Source organism: Malaclemys terrapin, chromosome 3 (assembly GCF_027887155.1).
Source record: "Malaclemys terrapin pileata isolate rMalTer1 chromosome 3, rMalTer1.hap1, whole genome shotgun sequence".
Taxonomy (NCBI): Eukaryota; Metazoa; Chordata; order Testudines; family Emydidae; genus Malaclemys; species Malaclemys terrapin.
In genome coordinates this window covers 162,901,027-162,922,934 of record NC_071507.1, presented here as the reverse complement: position 1 = coordinate 162,922,934, position 21,908 = coordinate 162,901,027, and the positions used below count along the sequence as shown (strand labels likewise).

General features: G+C 42.6%; 1 protein-coding gene across 11 annotated transcripts in view; it reads left to right on the top strand.

The window, feature by feature from the left end:
• MLIP (muscular LMNA interacting protein) overlaps nucleotides 1–21,908 on the top strand; it is a 173,445-nt gene that overhangs the window by 87,469 nt on the left and 64,068 nt on the right. For 8 of the 11 annotated variants that reach the window (XR_008444439.1, XR_008444440.1, XM_054023333.1 and 5 more), the window contains 5 exons: nucleotides 4,621–4,686; nucleotides 4,776–4,859; nucleotides 4,957–5,016; nucleotides 7,203–7,247; nucleotides 14,693–14,737. Coding sequence is in view for 9 of the 11 variants with exons in the window: in XM_054023333.1 (XP_053879308.1) it covers nucleotides 4,621–4,686; nucleotides 4,776–4,859; nucleotides 4,957–5,016; nucleotides 7,203–7,247; nucleotides 14,693–14,737 (300 nt within the window). In the remaining 2 variants the exon portion in view is untranslated. The remainder of the gene's footprint in view (nucleotides 1–4,620; nucleotides 4,687–4,775; nucleotides 4,860–4,956; nucleotides 5,017–7,202; nucleotides 7,248–14,692; nucleotides 14,738–21,908) is intronic. The other 3 variants (XM_054023334.1, XM_054023336.1, XM_054023337.1) reach the window with 3 other exon arrangements.

Below are 21,908 nucleotides of genomic sequence, written 5' to 3'. Positions count from 1 at the left end.
AAATGTTCTTTGGCAAGCTTCAAAGGGCTAGATTTTCACAGTTCTAAGACAGTGACAAATGTCTGGTGTTAAATTTTGATTATACAGTGAAGTGCAGTCCTTGCGTGTACAAAACAACCATTGAAGACAATGGTGCAATTGACAACTTTAATTTTGAACGAAGGGTTAAATTTTCAAATCACCCGTGACTTAGAAGCCTAAGTACCTTTGACTCTCACCTTTTGAAAATTTTGTCCAGCATCATTCTTGCTTGTATTAAAGTCACTAGAAAGATTCCCATTGATTTCAGTGGGAGTTAGCACCTAACCTGCTTAGACATTTTTGTAAATCTCTCCCTGAGGCACCTAAATACCTTTGAAAAATTGGTTTGTAGGAGCCTAAGTCCCATTAACTTTCAATAAGACTTGGGGTCCTAAGTTGGACCCCAAATGGGCATGATAAGTATTATGACTCAAGCACCACTCCAAGGTACAGTTCCCTCCCTGCTTCTCCCTCATTTTGGGGAGAGGAAGAGAGTAATTTTCTACTGGCCTTTACCAGCAACTAACTACAACATCCTCCTGTACCAGCTCAACTGGGTTGGCTGACACACATTCTCCACCTACCAGCTCCAGGAGGGAGTAAGTAGGCACACAGCACCAACAAAGCCCAGAGCACCCAGTCCTGGTAGCCCACACAAAGGAAAGGGGGGTTATTACTCATGTGAAGGTTTGTAGTTCAAGTCACAGTCTAGCCCAAAGATAGTTATTGCTATTGCCAATAATTTTATTCCAGCTATCATTATTTAAATTTTTGAACCTAATATTTTTATAAGGAGAGGTGCAAGAGAACTAGGTTTTAATTATATAAATCACTTTTTTTAGCATATAATTCTTGACAAGATCAGGCCAGTTTAGGTGAAAAGTCTTGGGGCACGTCTGCCCATTGAGCTGAAAGTATGATTTCCAGCTTGAGGAGACATAGTCGACCTAAGTGTGATTGAGCTGGCACCCTAAAAACAAAGTGTTTCTGTGGTGGTGCTCATGGTGGGACGGGCCTATTCTGATCGTCACAAACAGCATACAAATATGGTATATATTTTGGTTTGAAATACTGAGACTGATTTTATATTATTTGGATTTAGCATTCAGGGATATGCTTTGCGATCCCCATTAAAACAATATCATTTGACTAACATCATATGGGTTTAAAACAACATTTCAAGAGGATTTACACACCTAGGAAAAACAAAACAATCCAGGAAACCCCACCTAATCACACATTTGCCAGATGAAAATCTTGCATCAAAGAGTCATGCTAAAAAAACATTTACTTCTAGTTAGAGACCCATCGCTAGGTGTAAAATGGGAAATAAATGATTTATCAGTTTGTGTGATTATTAAAATGGCAGAGCCCATCTGTCAACATACAATTTTGCAAAGCAGGCTCTGGAGCTCCCTCTTTCTTTTTAAAAGCCATTGCAGACTTTTGAGTTCGAACTGTATCAAAGTTTCATGGTAGTCAATCCTTTCAGAGTCATTTCCCGGGATCTTTAAGAAAAAATATAATTATACGAGGAGCTGATGATAGTTGAAGCTCCCTCATGTGGAAAGGATTTTTTGTACATGCTAAGGCTTTAGAAATGTATTGGTAAGGAAAAATGTGCTAGAGAGATGAAGCAAACTGCCCCCCCCTCCAAACAAACCACCAAAACCAAAACCCCTTCACTTGCTTTGCTCAACACAGGATTCTGAAAATTCATATGATAAGAAGACAATTTTTACGGAGTGTGGCTGGTACCGAACAGAGTATAGGCCTTGAGCCATTTGAAAAATAATTACACTAGTGGGTGAAGTGATTGATTTCTGTACAATCTATACTGTAAAGTGCCTTGATTCTTCTAATAAAATATCCAGGCTCAAAATCAGCTTGTTCATCCATTTCCTTTCTGCTTTACCACTAGTTTAGCAATCACAGGAATTCTGGAGGGCCATACTGTCAACATTGATCTCAATGAGATGCATACATTACACCCACAAAAATCTCACATGTGTAAGGACAAATGAGCAGTTAAATGTGTAATTATCTAATTATTTATTATTACACATTTATTTACGCTCTCTGTTACACTTCACCTTGAAACTATTGCTCCTTCTGTTTAATATTTTAACAAAAGGTGAAGGATTTAAGCAGGAATGCTGTTTTTCATACTGTTAAACCAGCAGACCAGGATGACAAACTTGGCTTGTTCTCTCCTTATTGCTGATAGCAATAATGCTGCAAAGTAAGATTATTATATGACACGACCAGTGGCTGGTTGAGAAATGACAGTTTTAATTTTAAAAAATTGTACTTTTCAAATAATTTATAGCACTTGCATGCTGTTTGTTTCAACCATGTGAAAATTCAAAATATTGCACTGATCAAAAAAAGATTCAGCTATATTTTGATACACTATTGGTATATTAAAATTAACCCATTTGGGTACAGGCACTGAGTACCCATAAATCAATTTCCTCTTATCTCTTCCACTGCTTTGGGGGAATCTAGCTGTCCATTCCAAAGGAAGGAGAGCGAAAATAAAAGGGATTGAAAAGTGGTGAAACTCATTAGTGTGTGTGGTTCTTTTTTCTCAGTAGTGAAGTAGTGCTTGGGAAAGGCTGTAGATAAATGGCCTTGAAAATTTAAATTATCCATCTCTCCAGGTTCAACAAGGGCAACAAGCAGCACAAATTTCCTGATCGTGGCTATCATACCATGACTGCATTCCGAAGGGATTAGCCATATGTTTTTTCAAACTGCCCACTGTAGTATTTTGCATATGTGGTACCTCGTGGAAAGACTAGTCAGATGCTGTTAAGTAATAGTTTCCTCATCTCAGAGTGTGTTCAGCCACTGGGAGCATTCTGATCATGTAAAGCTTTTTTTTTCTCTCAGTGATTTACTGTGCTCAGTACCCTAATGGAGGTGGAATTCTTTGAGAAGCTTAGCAGAGTCTCCATTCTGAGGGTTTATTTGATTTATGTATCTAAATAAAACAGGTTGTTTTTCTAATTTATATCCAGGCACATTACCAGTTACTCTACTTCCGTTTTTGTGAAGAGTTTTGAGATCTCAGAATTTGTTTTTAGTTTGACTTGGAATGAAACCCAGATATTTAAACATTTTCAATGAAAGTTCTGTTTAAAAAAAAAATCACTTCAGATTGATGGAAGCCTTTCATTTTGAGATAAATATTTAAAGGATATGTTATATATAATACAGCAGACAATAATTGAAAGAGCAGCAAAAGTAAAATACCAGTAACTTTACAATTTTGTATTGAATGCCCTCAATAGCTGGGTAAAGAGGGGTATTCCACGCCTCACTACGTAAACACATGCTTATTTTGCAACCACACTGTCTTGTGTGATGAGGAGTCCTGACATGTACAATGCTGAGATGTCACTGTTCCCACAGAACCCCACTGAAGCAGGGAGCATGCAGCGGGCAGGTGACTAACTTTAAATAAATGTATTTTGCTCTTTTCATATTTTTTTTAATTAAATAATAAAAAGGAAACTGAAAAAGCACAATGTATTTAAAAATCCACAGATCCTGACCCCTGCAGTCTAGCATCATTCTCCAGCAGATTCGAGGGTAATTATGGTATCTCAGCATGGCATCTCCTTGGAAGTCACTTCAAAGCAGGAGCCGGGTAACAGCAACTAGACTGTAGGTCAGAACCTAGAAGAAGAAAGGAAAAGAGGAATTATGTTCTGAATTCTCCTCTAAGCCTGGCTTTTGTGGTTATTCAGCACTTACTGGTAGAATTAGAGATGGCCAAATCATTTTCTCTAATTTAAAGCTGATACCAACTTTGTGGGTTTGAAAGTTTGACCTGTATTCAAAGCACATTGGGTTTGTGTTCTGCTTTGGAGAGATTGTGATGAGAGGAAGAGAGAAAACAATTGAATGGATCTAAACAGATACTTATAAATAAGGCACCCTCTTCAGCCATTAAGGCTTTAGGGAGTTTTCCTTTTACTAATGTATAGCTAAAGTTTTCCTTTATCTATACGATTTTTTGTTTAGAATCCCCCCCCTCCCAAAAAAAACCCCTACTGCATCCTTTGTCAAGTTATATGGAATCTCAGTGCTTCTTAAACAGGAGTCCTTTATTAAAGAAAGCAGCCACAGACACAAACCAAGAGGCTTCTGCAGAGATTGGGTCCCAGTCTTATTCTCTTGTTTACCATGGACCACACCTTGTCTGGAATGCTATACAGCACATAGAGACATCTAGTGCCTAAATAACATACTGCAAGTAAATAGTGGTGGGGAGACAATGGGTTTAGATTACACGTGGAAAAATTTTCATCTTAGTTACTGTTCTGAACTCCAAGAATAATCAGGCTCCAAACAATGAAATTCACCAGGAGGTTCACCCCTCTCTAATATCACTGGAATTTGGTGCTCTGTCTGTGCAGAACATCTTTAATGTTTCAAGATATGGTCACTTTCATTTGACGAAGCTTAGTACAGAGCTATCTTCTTTCCCAGCTGATACGGGGAAGTACCAAGTAAGGAAACTTTCACACTGAAAAACTTGTTTTTATTTTCTGCCAGTCTAACATCAGAACATTTTTTATTCATCTCTAGGCATTAGAAGAGCCAATTAAAACAGAAAAAGTGACTGAAGACACTACTTCGGACACACATTCGGAGGTAGGTAATCACAATAAATCTCTCCAGCCAGTGTTTCAGTTGGACTCACCAAGCCAAAGCTGGTTCAACTGTTGCTTTTACTTTTCCAGATGTGCTCCCCTGCCCAGCTCAGGCAACAAACTGAAGAACTCTGTGCTGCCATCGATCAAGTCCTACAGGATCCCTTGCCTATGGTAATATAGCACTAATGTGGAATTTAAATGTTTTCTCTCTTTTCTATCTTCTCTTGTTATTAACAAAGTCTGTGCACTTTCAAATCCCATTTTTCAGCGCCGGTGTGAATCTTCTCCATCTTCCCTGCACACATCAATGGATTCAGACGTAGGCAAAGTAAGTGAGTAAGCTTGGCCACATACCATAGATACAAAACATGTAACAGGAGAAAGCTACATATAATCTTAAAAGATGCAAGATCAATACAGATCCTCCCCTTAGTGTCCAAAAAGACACAGGAGAGAGAGGGAGGATAGAGCAGCTACAGCTTTTGCGCCACTTCCTCTCCACTGCAACATATCTACTTGGAGGCAGGAGTAGTTGCAGTGTATGAAGAAAGGGAATTTGTCCTTTGAAGGTCCAGTAGTCAGGGAAGAATCCAGAGATACCTGGCCTTCCAGAAGGCAGGATGTCTGAGTGAATGGCCAACAGGCTGGTTACTGAATCCAGATGTAGGTGCTGAGTACCCCACTCCTCTCGCCACTTACTGCTAAGCCTCAGCAAGCTTTCTACACTCCCTCAACCCAGACAATATAGAGAGGGCAAGCAGATGGGCAATGAGGAAAAACTAGAGGCATGGAAAGACTTACATTTTAGGAGAAGTCATAAAGACTGTGACTGTTTAGTTCAGAGGGGAGACTCTGAATCTTTAGGTCCACTTGCACAAGATTATTTGTATTTGGGGGGAAGCTGGCAGTACAGGTATTCCTTCTGTAGGGTTGCTGGAGCCTCCTCAGGCAGTCTCTGCTGCTCCATCTTCCTGGCAAAGGGGAGGGAACTTATTGGGTTATTACAACAATCTGTAACCAACTAACCCCTTTTTTTGCCCTATGACTGCAGGGGTGTTAACAGGCCGCTTCAGTCTGAATGGTCCCATAGAATATGCATAACTACTTATGCTAAACAATCTGTTCAATCACGTATTTAGCTGTGGCACTCTCAGTACTTTTCCCAGACCTGAAGGAGAGCTCTGTGGAGCTCGAAAGCTTGTCTCTCACCAATAGAAGTTGGTCCAGTCAAAGATACTACCTCTCCCCACTTGTATCTCTAACATCCTGGGACTGACATGGCTACAACAATGCTGCATACAATTAGTGGCCTTGGTCAAGGCAAGTCTGGTGGAGTGGAGAGAGCAAAAGCAGACTGGAGGATGGAGAAGAGGCCATCTTGGCAGTGGGTCCAAAGCCCATTGATGCCAATGGGTCCACTATGAATGGACAATACTCGCTGTTGCTCTGCACATTGTCTGGTCATTTACACTAGTGCAAAGTGGAGGTAAAACATTACCATACTGGAGTGGGAGTATTCCACACCCACTCTGTACTGACTTTTCACTGGTGTAAGAGATTTCATGAGTAGCAGGGCAATGATGAAGCGAGTCATAGGCCTCATAAGAGAAAGAGAAGAGGGAGGGAAATGGGACAGTAGTTAGAGAAGCAGGTGGGATTAAGGGAAGGTTGTTTTATTTTCATTTTTTTGATACAGTAAAGTGACTGAAAAATGTTACTCAGGTGAGTGAGATTTCTGCTGTGATAGCTATTTATACCACTTTGTACAGGTGTATATAATTACACCAAGTGCAAGACAGTGGAGAATTGGACCCGGAAGGAAAGAAGCCAGAGTAAAGAGTAATGATAAGGGAAATAGAAGGAGCAGGAGGAGAGATTCAACAGATATCTTAGTCTGAGTGCCTTAGAAATGCCATGGATTAGACAGACAGCAGAAGACAATCAGATGAAAGAAGACAGTTCTTGCTGGATAATAGCACAGAACCGAAGATAATTCCAATACATTTCCTATGCAAATAGAAATGAAATCCTGTTTGGGGGTTGGATAGTCCCCTTCTGTCTGTTAACAGATTCATTCTGAGAGTTCCCAGAGATTATATTAGGGAGACCAGATAGCAAGTGTGAAAAACTGGGATTGGGTGTGTGGGGGTGCGTGTAATAGGTGCCTATATAAGAAAAAGCCCCAAATATTGGGACTGTCCCTATAAAATTGGGACATCTGGTCACCCTAGATTACGTGATCACAATACTAAGGGCAACTATAACACTATGAGGTCAGATGCTGGAGTCACATCTTTATGACACATAATAATATAGTAAGTCAAACAATTACTCAACACTGAGAGCTAAACCTTAATGAATCACGTCTCACCTCTCTGATGAACATTTCATAATGGTTGCAGAGTGATGGTTTCTTAGACTTTTAGCAGTTAATATCTTGCTACAAAGTTAAAAGTTCGTGGAATTGTCAGATTACTGTTGGTTGTATGTTATATCAAATTATCTTGTGTACAGATGTCTGCAACACTGCAGAGAGCAGCTGGACGGGAAACCAGATATGTAAGTCCCTTTATAATTACTCCGTGTTTTAGCCACAGAAATGTCTTATTTTGTAGTATTAAGCATCCTTCTTGCAATAATAGCTGTGTCTGCCTGAGGGAAGGGAGTAAATCCATCTAAGACATGAAAAGTTCTTTACAGTGGTAAGGGAAGTGAATAGTTCAAGGCTTTGGAAATGAGACTTGACACCTCTCACCACTATTTCAATTCCACCTCAAGCCTTACTGGCCAGTGGCTCTTCAGTGTGGTGTGAGCTGGTGATCTCAGTCTAATTCCTTTGTAGACAACGGTCCATATCACCCAAATACATCCTTACAATTATGCCTTGGTTGCCATCTACAGTTGCACAGGTTAGGGTGAAAAGATGCCCAAATCTCTCCTTCCTTATGCACCTCTGTACAGAAATGGTCACCAAAGTCTGCTTGAAGTTAATGCCTGCAGAGGGGCAGGTCACCCCAAGGAGGGCCATGGAGGACCGGAGTGAACCCTGGCTGCATACACAGGGTTAACGCATGTGATGTTCTTTAAAAGATGAAGCAAAGACCACTCTGACTCGCACCCCTCCAGAACTCCCAAAGGTGCGGTGCCAACCTGAGGCAAAATGTCTCACCAAGAGCACTTGCTTGGCATGACATTCCTATCCTCTCATATTGAAAAACCTCAATTTAGTCCTGAATGGGCACAAAATATCCTGTCACCTCTGGAACTGGTCCCCATAGAATGGGGCTAAGAAGCATTTTTTTTGAAGAAAATAGGACAGTTGTTAGAGAGGCTGGGGAAACTGAGGGAAGGATTTTTGATTTTTCTGATACACAGCATGCTTGCAGGCAGGCCTAATTCTCTTCTGATGATAATTGCACTTCCACTGCCCCATGCTGTTCTTCTCTTATTTGTACTGTGCCTGGAAAAGTTGACTCTTTGCTATCCTCTCTCTGCTATCCACCTTAAATACACACGTGTGCACTCTCACACACAATTAATTCTCTTGTCATTTGTTTTATTAATTATTAAACATATTAAACTCAATCAACATGTTTATTCTCCTTAGGATAAGCAGTTAAGGAAGGTACCGTATTTTACTTATGACCCATTTTTTCATATGCTGACATATGTCTGCTCATTATTCACCAATCTATCTTTCTACTCAATCACAGATCAGGTGCAGTGCAGGCAAAAGCAATAAAGACTTTCCAGCTTGTTCCCAGCACACTGCTTGATCAATGCAATTTTGTTTCCTGAGCAAGTAGCTACAGAAGTTTTTTTTTTTTAATTGCATGCAGTTATGTATTTTTATTGCATACTACGGAATATGAATTTACATGACAGAGTGTGCTAGTTTGTGCTAAATAGAAAGGAGATTTTCATTTTTAGTGAAATGCAAAAACAAGCTGACGTGTTGTACGATGACGATGATAATGCATTTTGTTCACCATTTCAGTGTAATTCTTATAATCTCTAAACTGTGCCTGAAACATTTCTTTAAGTAGACTTATCCTTACAAGACATACAGTGACTAGAATGTCTGGCTGAGATATTATTTTGGAGCTCACCTGTGTGTGACTCTTTTAATAGGGTACGGTTACAGTCAGGTTCATTTTTCTTTGATCTTTACAAATGCACTGACATTTTAAAGTCTCACGTCAACTTAGATATATATGTCTTCTTGCCTGTGTTTAATTTCTTATATTTTGTTCCCAAATGTGAAATTGTTGGAGTTGTTTATTTGTGGGTTTGGGGAGCAGGTGAATACCCTAGGCTGGTGGAAACATGAATCTACAATAATGCACATGAAAGTCCTCAGATGGCTGCTCCTCGAGACTGCAGAAGGCCAAGACTGTTGCCACCTGTAGGGCTTCCCCAGAAGACAGAAGAACTGCTGCCTCAAGGAAATCTATCAGGGGTTGAGGAGGCTTTAGGCCTGGAGAAATGCCAACAAAATCCTGTGTATGTAGAGCAGGGATCGGCAACCTTTGCTATGCGGCCCGCCAGAGTAAGCACCCTGGTGGGCCGGGCCGGTTTGTTTACCTGCCGTGTCCGCAGGTTCGGCTAATCGCGGCTCTCACTGGCTGCGGTTCACTGCTCCAGGCCAATGGGGGCTGCGGGAAGCGTCACTGGTTGAGGTTACCCTGGCGAGCTGCATGCCAAAGGTTGCCGATCCCTGATCTAGAGGCTTAGTTTCCTGTATGTTCAGCCCCCAAATATTGTGTGTCCAGGGGAGTCCCCAAATTCCTTTTTGTCTGGACCTCCCTATGATCACTTATCCTGCAGGCTGCTCTAACTTACACTCTGAGGCCCTGGCCTCCAAGGAACCACGGGGGCAGCTGGGAATAGCCAGGTCACATTACACTTAGTACAGGGTCTGTGGAAAGAGCCAGTTTCGAACCATTAACACAGCTCTATACCACCCAAGCAATCACCATTTATTGGGGTTATTCTCTGGTAGCTTGCTTTGGCTGTTTTGTGCCACATGAAGGGGCTACAAAATAACATACAATTAGGTCCAAGGTTCCTATTTTGCACTAGTACGAAAGCCGTGTCTCTTCTTAATGAATTCAAAAGCTAGGAACTTCTGCGATGGACCTGCTGAGACTGAATTTGCCACCCATTGTAAGGACATATATTGTATTAATATCAAACTGTGAGTTCATCCAGTATGCTCACTACCTCAAGACTAGTGATCTTGCCTGGAGCAATGATTTTTTAATTTAATTTAATTTTTTTTTTACAGGGAAGTTGCACTATGTTTCTTTTATCTGAAATAGCTATTAATTTGTTCAACTGAAATTCAATTTACTTTGAAAGATTAGCATGATATTTTGACAATATAATTATCATTATTTATATGCATAATTTTTGTTATTGGCTGCTTGTTGAGAAGCTGTCTTAAATGTGCCATTGGTTACAGAAGAAAAATAGATGAGTTTTGCATACTAATTTGTTTGTTAGTTAATCAGACACAGCAAAAGCTGTCATCCTGCTAAGCCACTTTACATATTTTCTGTACATTATATTAGTGTATATATACACAGATTAGTTAGAATTCTTGTAATCTACCTCTTGGCAACAGTCTGTACAAATCGTTTGGGTTATAGCTTGATATTTTCTCAAGGGTGTTTAAAAATTAAAGGGCTGAATTCTCAACTACCAGTATTCCTCCTTGCGTAGCACTTGATACCCATTTTGCACTCACTTTCCACAGATGTAAATGACTTCACAAAGTACATGGCAGTGGAAACTCAGGCCTGAAAGTGCTGTGGCTGGCCCCATGCAGGCATAAGAAGGTGGGAGAGGGAACTAGGAGAGTTCCTTCCTTGTGCCAAGTGCAGGAACTAGCAACAGTGTACCAGGGAGCTCTGTGCTGGTGTATGACCAGTGGTGGCACTATTCACCCCTCTGGGTTAGTGAATGTGGGTCCCTGGTCCCACCCTCAGACAACACCAGCCGGTGGAGTTTGGTAGGAGCAAGGGGTATGCATGTTCTACCCTCTCCCAGAGTGATGGAGCTACTCTGCAACTGGAAATCACTAGGAGGAATTGTGGTTGAGTCAGTCAGTATCCCTCCTTTGGGATGCTGCTGTAATACCATCCAGTGCAGGCTGTAGGCGTATGCCACAATCTGGCCCTTAATATGCTGCAGCTGTAATAACAAAACCCAACTATTATAGATGAAGAGTTTTTAATTAACCAAAGAGTGACCTGAGGCTAGGTGCTTTTCCCAACCAATGGGAGCCACGGAGCTCACGCTTGTGGCGGGTGCAGCATGTGGAGTGTCTGGAGACTCCCCTCGCCACTCTCACCCTAGGAGCCAGAGACCTCCCAACAGGGCTGGTGAGTGCAGCCAGGGAAGGGGGCAGGGTGTGATGGAGTGAGTGTCTGGGAAGTGTGTGTGGGGTGCTGGACTGTGAGGGTGTGGAGGGCGCTGGGCAGTGGGGGAGGTTTGTGTGTTTTGGGGTGCTAGACAGTGGGGGCCTGTTGGGGAGTCCTGGGCAGAGGGGGAGAGCTGTGTGTGTCAGGACACTGGGCAGTGCGGGTCTGTGTGGGGCATTGTGTAGTTGTGGTGGTGGGGCTGTGGGGAAGGGCACTGGGAGGGAGGAAGGAAGGGAGGGAGGGGAAATCTGTGTGTATTGGGAAACTAGCAAGTGGGGGGTTCTGTGTGGGGTGCTGGGCAGCTGTGGTGGGGCTGTGGGCAGGGGGGCACTGAGCGGGGTGTGTGTGCACAGCACTGTGCATTTGTGGTGGAAAGGTTGTAGGGAGGGCTCTGGGCATAGTTGATCCAGGGGGCGCTGGACAGGGGAGCTGTGTGGTGCAGCATGGGCCCACCCTCAACAGGAAGGGGCACGCTGGTAGCACAGAGCCAGGCGGACCAATGTGCCTCTGGCTCAGGGTGGGGCTGTGCACCTGTGTCTGTCTGCCTCCCCTCCCCCCCTTCACGTGGGGGCTATTAATAGAAATACATGTTCATGATTGTTGTTTTAATTGTCCACCCTGCAGAGGCAAACTTTTACATGTCATATAAAGACTTCTTCAGGGGAATATACTCTTGCTCAAATGCCTTTCTTCCATTAGGAACACAAAAATACCTACAAGTGACATGATAAAATGTAAATGTTGTACTCCTTCCATCGTCCAGGAACCACTGATAACACTGGTCTACAATTTTTGAGAAGTCGTCTGCTTCAGAGATAAAATGTGCTATTTATTATGTATTTTGATGTGCTGAATTCAAATATGACAATTAAAACAACTGATTGGCTACTGTTTCTAAGATATTTAAGTTTTTACATTTTATGTCTATGTATATTGTGTAGATAGAGTTTTAATCATAAATTGTAAACCTAGGTCTTTTCATGTGTTTATGATTGCTTTACATGATAATATTTCACCTGTCCTGTTTATGTAACACTTTAAAAATCAGCAAAAGGGTTATATAAATAAAATTTATTATGAAACAAAAGGCAAAAAACTATTATGTACATAGTTTAGTCCTATTCACTGTCTACTCGGCGCTTCTTGGCTTGTCTCTTGTATTCATTAAATGGATCATCTGTTGTCACTGTCCAGCAATAGTCTGCAAGCATTGATGAGCTCCATTTGCCCCGATAGCGTTTCTCCATTGTTGCAATGTCCTGGTGAAATCACTCGCCGTGCTCGTTGTTCACTGCTCCGCAGTTCGGTGGAAAAAAATCTAGATGAGAGTCTAAAAAATGTATCTTTAGTGACATGTTGCAACCAAGGCTTTTGTATGCCTTGAGGAGGTTTTCCACCAACAACCCGTAGTTGTCTGCCTTGTTGTTTCCGAGAAAATTTATTGCCACTTATTGGAAGGCTTTCCATGCCGTCTTTTCCTTGCCACGCAGTGCCTGGTCAAATGCATCGTCTCGAAGAAGTTCACGAATCTGGGGACCAACAAAGACACCTTCCTTTATCTTAGCTTCACTTAACCTTGGAAATTTTCCATGGAGGTACTTGAAAGCTGCTTGTGTTTTGTCAATGGCCTTGACAAAGTTCTTCATCAGATCCAGCTTGATGTGTAAGGGTGGTAACAAAATCTTCCTTGATTCAACAAGTGGTGGATGCTGAACACTTTTCTTCCCAGGCTCCAATGACTGTTGGAGTGGCCAATCTTTCTTGATGTAGTGGGAATCTCTTGCATGACTATCCCATTCTCAGAGAAAACAGCAGTACTTTGTGTATCCAGTCTGCAGACCAAGCAAGAGAGCAACAACCTTCAAATCGCCATAAAGCTGCCACTGTTGTTGGTCATAGTTTATGCACCTCAAAAGTTGTTCCATGTTGTCATAGGTTTCCTTCATATGGACAGCATGACCAACTGGAATTGATGGCAAAACATTGCCATTATGCAGTAAAACCGCTTTAAGACTCGTCTTCGATGAATCAATGAACAGTCTCCGCTCATTTGGATCGTGAACAATGTTGAGGGCTGCCATCACACCATCGATGTTGTTGCAGGCTACAAGATCACCTTCCATGAAGAAGAATGGGACAAGATCCTTTTGATGGTCACGGAACATGGAAACCCTAACATCACCTGCCAGGAGATTCCGCTGCTGTAGTCTGGAGCCCAACAGCTCTGCCTTACTCTTGGGTAGTTCCAAATCCCTGACAAGGTCATTCAGTTCACCTTGTGTTATGAGGTGTGGTTCAGAGGAGGAGGATGGGAGAAAATGTGGGTCCTGTGACATTGATGGTTCAGGACCAGAAGTTTCATCCTCTTCCTCTTCCTCGTCTGACTCAAGTGAGAATGATTCTGGTGCATGAGGAACCGGCAGTCCTTCTCCGTGGGGTACTAGGCGTATAGCTGATGGAATGTTTGGATAATGCACAGTCCACTTTTTCTTCTTTGACACACCTTTCCCAACTGGAAGCACCATGCAGAAGTAACAATTGCTGGTCTGATCTGTTGGCTCTCTCCAAATCATTGGCACTGCAAAAGGCATAGATTTCCTTTTCCTGTTCAACCACTGGCAAAGATTTGTTGCACAAGTGTTGCAGCATATGTGTGGAGCCCACCTCTTGTCCTGATCTCCAATTTTGTAGCCAAAATAAAGGTGATAGGCTTTCTTAACCATAGTGGTTATACTGCGCTTTTGTGATGCAAAAGTCACTTCACCACAAACATAGCAGAAGTTATCTGCACTGTTCACACAAGTATGAGGCATCTCTGCTCACTTTGGTTAAACAGAAATGTGTCCCGTTGCAAAATCAAACACTGACAAATAAGAGAGCACAACACTGTATGATTTCTAGAGGTGATATAGGGCAATTTGTTCAGCAGAGTGATGTAAGTTTCGTTATGATTGCATCATCCATGACTTCTAGGAATAACAGGATGCAATTCATATCATGTATGATGCAATACCAGCTTCAGATTGCATCATTCATTGTTTTGCCTAAAAAGCAAGTACTGTCCAAACCCAGTAATAGATTTATTCATAGATCCAGTCAAAGATGTATTTTAGTCATTTCTGGTTTAAATTGAGATTCCCTTCCCTTTATAACTCACTTATCCTCTGCCATTCCCAAGTCAAGGGTCGTATATACTGACCCAATAGCATATCTTGAAAACTAGAGCCAATCAACAATTTTAAGCATCATTTTCGTTCTCAGTGACCCAGAATTAGTAAAGTTTGACTACATTTATTTCAGAAGCATTTTGGCTGTTAGGGTGACCAGACAGCAAGTGTGAAAAATCGGGACAGGGGGTCGGGGGTAATAGGAGCCTATATAAGAAAAATCCCCAAATATCAGGACTGTCCCTGTAAAATCAGGACATCTGGTCACCCTATTGGCTGTAGAGCAGTTAATCTATGGAAATATTCCTCTTCCTGGTTTCCCCTCTGTAGTGATTAAGCATTCCTTCTCATCCCAGATCATGTGACTGTTATAATGGATTATGTAACACTGTATATATTTACTCTTTTGCAGGCTAATCTTTATTTACCAACGCCTTCAGTGACAGAGAGCCAACTGGTATGTATCATGTGTCTGAACTATGCAAGTTTTCAAATTACAAGCATAAAATCTGAAGAAATTATTGGGTCTCTCTTTAGTCCTTGGAAGGAAGCTGCGGTCCCTGCTTCTAGATGAAAGTAATAAGCAGTATATTACTCCTTCCGTTCTGAACATGAATTTGAATGCAAAAGTGTGCCAATACCTACAAGTGAGGTGGAATCATAGGACAAACTGCAGGTCTTTGACAGAGGCCTCAGAGACTGGGTAACTTGGTGGCCCACTGCCTCTTAGTGGCCATTTAAAAATCTTTCAGTTTTGTTTGAAAACTTTGTTTAAATAGAGGCAAAATTCTGGGGCCCTATTCTCTTTGCTTCTACCTGTTTAAATCAAGAACAGCTAAACTGGTGAAAAGTGAGATGAAAACCAGGCCCTAGGAAGCATTTTAAGACTAAAACACAACTTTCATGTAGAGCAACTTCATTTTGTCCTCACAGCAGCCTAGTGAGGTAGGGAAATCTTATTATTCCCCGTTACAGATAAGGAACTGTGCCATATAGTCAGGGCCAGACTGTCAATAGAGCTCGAATCCCATTCAGGCACCTAGGACCAGATTTTCAAAAGTGCTCAGCACCCAGAACTTCCCATTATAGCACTTATTGCTGCACTCCTCTGAAAATCTGGCATAAGTGACTAGGTCATGATGACACAGGAAGTTAGTGATTATGCCAACTTCCTCCGTATCTCTGGAGCACTAGTCCAGTGCCTTAACCACAAGACCAGCATTGCACATGTGTGTGCAAGGGCAGAATATGACAGATGGATATTCAGATTCTCCGAACAATAGAAGGTTTCAGAGTAGCAGCTGTGTTAGTCTGTATCTGCAAAAAGAACAGGAGTACTTGTGGCACCTTAGAGACTAACAAATTTATTAGAGCATAAGCTTTCGTGGACTACAGCTCACTTCTTTGGATGCATATAGAGTGGAATAAATATTGAGGAGATATATATACGTACATACAGAGAGCATAAACAGGTGGGAGTTGTCTTACCAACTCTGAGAGGCCAATTAAGTAAGAGAAAAAAAAAAAACTTTTGAAGTGATAATCAAGCTAGCCCAGTATAGACAGTTTGATAAGAAGTGTTAGAATACTTACAAGGGGAGATAGATTCAATGTTTGTAATGGCTCAGCCATTCCCAGTCCTTATTCAATCCTGAGTTGATTGTGTCTAGTTTGCATATCAATTCCAGCTCAGCAGTCTCTCCTTGGAGTCTGTTTTTGAAGTTTTTCTGTTGTAAGGTAGCCACCCGCAGGTCTGTCATAGAATGACCAGACAGGTTAAAGTGTTATCCCACTGGTTTTTGAGTATTATGATTCCTGATGTCAGATTTGTGTCCATTAATTCTTTTGCGTAGAGACTGTCCGCTTTGGCCAATGTACATGGCAGAGGGGCATTGCTGGCACATGATGGCATATATCACATTGGTAGATGTGCAGGTGAACGAGCCCCTGATGGTATGGCTGATGTGATTAGGTCCTATGATGATGTCACTTGAATAGATATGTGGACAGAGTTGGCATCGGGCTTTGTTACAAGGATAGGTTCCTGGGTCAGTGGTTTTGTTCAGTGATGTGTGGTTGCTGGTGAGTATTTGCTTTAGGTTGGGGGGTTGTCTGTAAGCGAGGACAGGTCTGTCTCCCAAGATCACTGGGCTATCTTGATTATCACTTCAAAAGTTTTTTTTCTCTTACTTAATTGGCCTCTCAGAGTTGGTAAGACAACTCCCACCTGTTTATGCTCTCTGTATGTGTGTATATATATCTCCTCAATATTTATTCCACTCTATATGCATCTGAAGAAGTGGGCTGTAGTCCACGAAAGCTTATGCTCTAATAAATTTGTTAGTCTCTAAGGTGCCACAAGTACTCCTGTTCTTTTTGCAAACAATAGAAGAGCAGTCAGTGTTTATAACCATAGGCACCGACTCCTTGGGTGATCCGGGGCTGGGGCACCCACAGAGAAAAAAATAGTGGGTGCTCAGCACCCACCAGTGGCCCCACTAATCAGCTCCTCCTCCTCTCCCCCAGTACCTCCTGCCCACCAGTGATCAGCTGTTCTATGGTGTGCAGGAGGTGCTGGGGAGGAGAGGGAGAAGCGGGGGCAGGAAGAGGTGGAGGGAGGGAGGGCAGGACGGACCCATTCAGGGGAGGGTTCGGAACAGGGTGGGAAGAGGAGGGGTGGAGACAGAGCAGGGGCAGGAAGAGGTGTGGCAGGGGTGAGGCCTTGGGGGAAGGGGTGGAGTGGGAGAGGGGCCTGTGGTGGAGTGGGGGTTGAGTACCCTCAGGCAGGGCTGGCTCCAGGCACCAGCCTAGCAAGCAGGTGCCTGGGGTGGCCAATGAAGAGGGAGGAGGCACGTCCGGCTGTTTGGCGGCGGGGCCATCACTCCCTCTTGGAATACTGCCGAATTGCCACCCTAGAATGAAGCGGCGGTAGAGCTGCCACTGCTTGTGATCGTGGCTTTTTTTTTTTTTCTCCTGTTTGGGGCGGCAAAAATGCTAGAGCCAGAGTTGGTGCCTCTTTCTAACCCTCTAAAACAGAGAGCATTGAACTCAGGCCCGCAGGTTAGTGATATTAACAGGAATTCTATATGTGGGCTGAAGAGAAGGCTAAATATATTTCATCCATATTTTAAAAAGTGAGAGAAACCTAGATAATGCACGACATGATACAGCTCACGTGGAAGGGTGTAGCTTAACTCCTAGGTATATGCATAGCAGTTCTGAGGCATACTGCCAGGTGGTTTAACAGCTTGAAGTGATTTTTCTATAATTCATTCATTAGGAGAATTATATATATATATCATGCAGCTCACTGACTTTCCAAAGTTTAAAGCTGCTTAGCACTAAGTCTGTGAAGTAAATTAAACTGTGACTGAGCTGAGTAGCAGTTAAACCTTGAGAATTACGGCATTATAACTCCCTTTGGTATAAAGCAATCTGAACTTAATTCAGCAATCACTAGCCACCAAATCCTGGCCAGGGCAGCATCCAGCATGGAACACTTAGCAGTTCCAGGGTACAGCCAGAGTCTACTGCTCCAGCTTCTTCTTCTGGGCCATTAATTGCCCAGTTTGACTGCATGGCATTTGGGCACTGGGGAATGACATCTGAGGAAGCAGCATTTACCTCTATACAAGATTGCTTTCCGTCACTGAATTGTAGCCATCTCTAGGGTGAAATGTAGCCATTACTTTTAAGAACACTATACAACAGTTCAGGAAAGACAATAAAGAAAGCCCTAGACTGTTGAAACTGTAGCAGGAAATGTAGGTAGGCAGAATATAAATGCCTTAAGTGGAATAACACAAAGGTTTCTATTATATGCTGGAGTCCCTTGCTGTGTACTAAGGAATGTACCCTAGAGTCCTCTTTCTGAATTGTGTATGGAGGCTAAGTGGCTTCAGGTCTTGCATATTCCCTTAAGCACAGAGTTAGCTGAAAGTGTCATTTGCATTTCATACATTTCTTGACATTCAAATATTTGTACGTAAATAGAAATAACAACCTGCATTACAAAGAGATGCCTATCCAGCTCTATGAGCTCTGGGATATGTCCTGCTGCTCTGTCAGCACAGCAGCATACAAAATAATTGTCCTTCTGCCAGATGTCCTTCCTCCTTACAGAGATCGGTGAATAATTAGTCAGAGGGGCATAAATCATTTTTTTGCCCCAGGCATTTGCCTTCAGACTTCAAGTGCACCTGGGAAGAACTCTATTAGACCCTCATTCATATCATGGAATGTTTTATTGCATTTATAAACTTAAGATTTGGATTACAAAAATAAATAAATGAATAGTTTTAATTACATATCTTATCCCCAGTTCATGGCAAAAAGCAATGGCAGGGGAAAATATTTTAAAATAATTTAAAACTCAACTAAGCAAAGCACCTGAGATTGTACTTGTAGTGATCAAAACACATCCTTTTGGTATATGCAGAACTGAAGTATCATTATAGGGAGCTCAGCCCAACCAATGCCTAGGGCGCCAGTACCCAGAAACTTGGTGTGTGTGTGTGTGTGTGTGTGTGTGTGGCTTCATCCTTTTCAGTGGGACATACAAAGTGACCTAAGGTCTCTTCCCTCCCTAGGGCTCAATGCTCAACTATGCCTGACAATAGCTGAGCATAAAACAGCCATTTGTGGTTCCCTTATCTTGGGGCCATTTTCTTTACCAAATCCATCAGCCGTGTTGTTTAGAGCAGCCTCAGGGCTTCTTTAACCTGCTCTGGATTGTAAAGGCCCCCAGTTGATCATTGCAGTAGCTGGGGATTCTCCAAGCATGCTGTGCTCCATGAGAGAGAGAAACTAACTCTCTTCTTTTGTTAAATATCATTGCATCTGATGGCGTGGGAGTGTTGGTTAAGGAGACAAATTGACAAAAAGCAACAATGAACAGAAAGCATTTAAAATGCAATCCTCTGTGAAGCATCAGGAAACAAAATTTTTACTTACAGGAAGACTGCTGTAAAATAAAGGGGTTTAATAACTGTGATGAACAGTGCACACCCTTTGGAACCATAGAAAAGCCCAACATAGCTATTCTAAGCCTGATTCCTAACATCCCAAATAAAGGGAAGAAGCAGTGATCTTGATAGTGGAAGAACAACATTCCAGTGGAAGTTGGGACCTGGGAGAGCTCATCCCTCAGCTCAAGAGAATTGAGAGAGGACAACTAGGGCCCTGTGGAGCCTGCTTCACTAATGGTAGCCCCACTTCATTACTAATGAATTGGCAACGTCTAAGCAAAGAAGGCAACTGGGGGAACTGCTCTGCATTACACCAGGAGCTTGGGGTTTCTGCCTGGGTGGTTTCTGGCAACCAAGCTCCAGACCTCATTTGCTTTTGGTTTATTTGGGTGTTTAGCCATCAGACATTGAGGGATCTCCCAGGCCTCATCTACTCTAATCTTTCAGCTGATTAGCAAGTGTTCCTGTGTACATTCTAAACAGATAAATTGAGCAGTAGGCTTCTTTGGGGAGCATGTGAGAGGTAGAGTGGGGTTGAGAGGGTGGTTTTTGGGAAAAGAATGTTTCAACCAAATTTATCATTGAATACATCATTTTTTGTCAAAAATAATGTGCAGTGACAGCCTAGCACCTCTGCATTTGTTCAGAGCTACCCAGGTTTGGACTCAAGGATAAAACTGATACCTCTTAGTGAGTGTGGCCCTGTCTATGCTCAAAATTCAGGTGGTTGTTCTGATTCTGTTGTCTAAATTAATAAATGGTGTGTCTCTAGGAAGGGTTTTCTATTTGTTGTCCTTTAGAGGAGTGGCTGTGAGCTCCAGTAGGCTGCACGGTTATATCAGGCATTGTGGACATGACGGTGAACTGTACAGGCCAAATCCTGAGCAGTTCTGAGTACCAGTTGAGTGTGTGCAGCCCCGTTGTGATTATGTGAGTGGTGTGTGCTCAGTGGCTATTCAGAACCTCTCTGGAATTGGCCCAGGTTGAGTACATACTGTAACGGCCAGACACCAGGCAAAGCACAAGAATGTGACTCAGTTTAAACTATAGCAATAATCGCACTTGATATTTGTTAGTAATGACAGAAAGTTTTATAGGGAGATGACTGCATAAGACTAATTCATACATAATTCAGTCATATCTTGATTTTTTTTAAAGAGAGGAGAATATAGAGATAGACAAAGACAGAGTGCATACAGACAAGAGAAAAGATTAGGTAGGAATCAGAGTCTCAGGGAGAGAGAGGTTTTAAAAAGGACCTAGACTTAATCAAAGGTTTAGGGAGTTAGTAGGGAAGTAGGAAGTAAAAAAAAATCTGAAAATCTACCCAGCCTTTGGGCAAGTAAGGAGGGTGGCACCCAACCCCCAGATAGGGCTGGCCTTACCATGAGGTGAACTGAGGCAGCCGCCTCAGGTGCCAGACTGTGTGTGTGTGTGGGTGCACCACTAGGACCCAGAGTGTAGAAAATTGTGTCTGCTGCTGGTGCATATGATTCTCTCTGCTCTAGATGCACAGAGATGGTGGAGTGCTGTGATGGAGGAAGGAGGGCACAAGAGACATAACACGCAGGCAGGAGAAACGGTGAGAGTGAATAACAGAAAGCAGCAGGAATTGCAGGGAGAGAGAGGAGGCGGAGACTCTTATGTACCTCTCTAGCACCCCCAGGAGCCTGGGCTGATTAACACCATCTTCTCAGGGAGCTTCCTGTTTCCTGCTGCTTCCCTGAACCCACTTGAGGAGAACAGGCAGTGAACTGAAGTAGTAGGATCCAGTTAGGCCCTTAAGACGCTGATATCTTCCCTCAGGCAGGCCCTGCTACCAGCCTGCTTATTTGTCCCCTTCAATTGAGTGTTGAGAGCCACTATTGCTGGCACAGAACAGCAGTCATGAGTGAAAGAAGAAAACGCCCCTCTGGGGCAGCATTCAGAAAAAGAAAGCAAAGGAAGCTTTTCTATCTAAGCAGGAAGGAGCTCTCCTGAGATACACAGACACAAATGTTCATGGTGAGCCTTCCGGCCCCAGTGAGGATGTGGGTGGTGAGGAGATGCCTGATCTTGCAGTTAGAGTGCAGCATCCATATCTCCATCTCAAATGGATGTAACCATGCACATTCTTGAAGAAAAGTATAGATCAGAGAAGAGTGTGGTAGAGGTGCAAGAAACAGCTGCTGCTGAGTTTAGTTCCTTAATTCTAAATGATCCGGGACTGTGGACCCATTTGAGCAGTAGCCTGAGGGACTTCCTTGTACTGCATGGGCCACAGCAAGTGAAAAACTTCATATTCCCCAAAGACAATGAAAATAGAAGTTTCTATCTAACACATTACTGGTGTGAAATCCCCAATGGTGATAAAGTGGAGAGGCCATGTACTCAAAAACCCAGAATGCTGCATACTGTTTTTATTGCAAACTCTTCCAGTCTAATGTTCCAGTCACATTGGATTCTACAGGAACAAAGGACTGGAAAAATCTGGCTGGAAATCTGGCATGCCATGAGAAGGCAGCAAATCACCAGAGAGCATTCCATAGGTGGAAAGAGCTTGAGATGAGACTAAGGTTAAAGGCCACCATAGATGATCAGCATCAAGAGAAGATTGCATCAGAGTCTCTTTACTGGCAAAATGTTCTGAAAAGGCTCATTGCCACTGTGAGAATGCTTGCT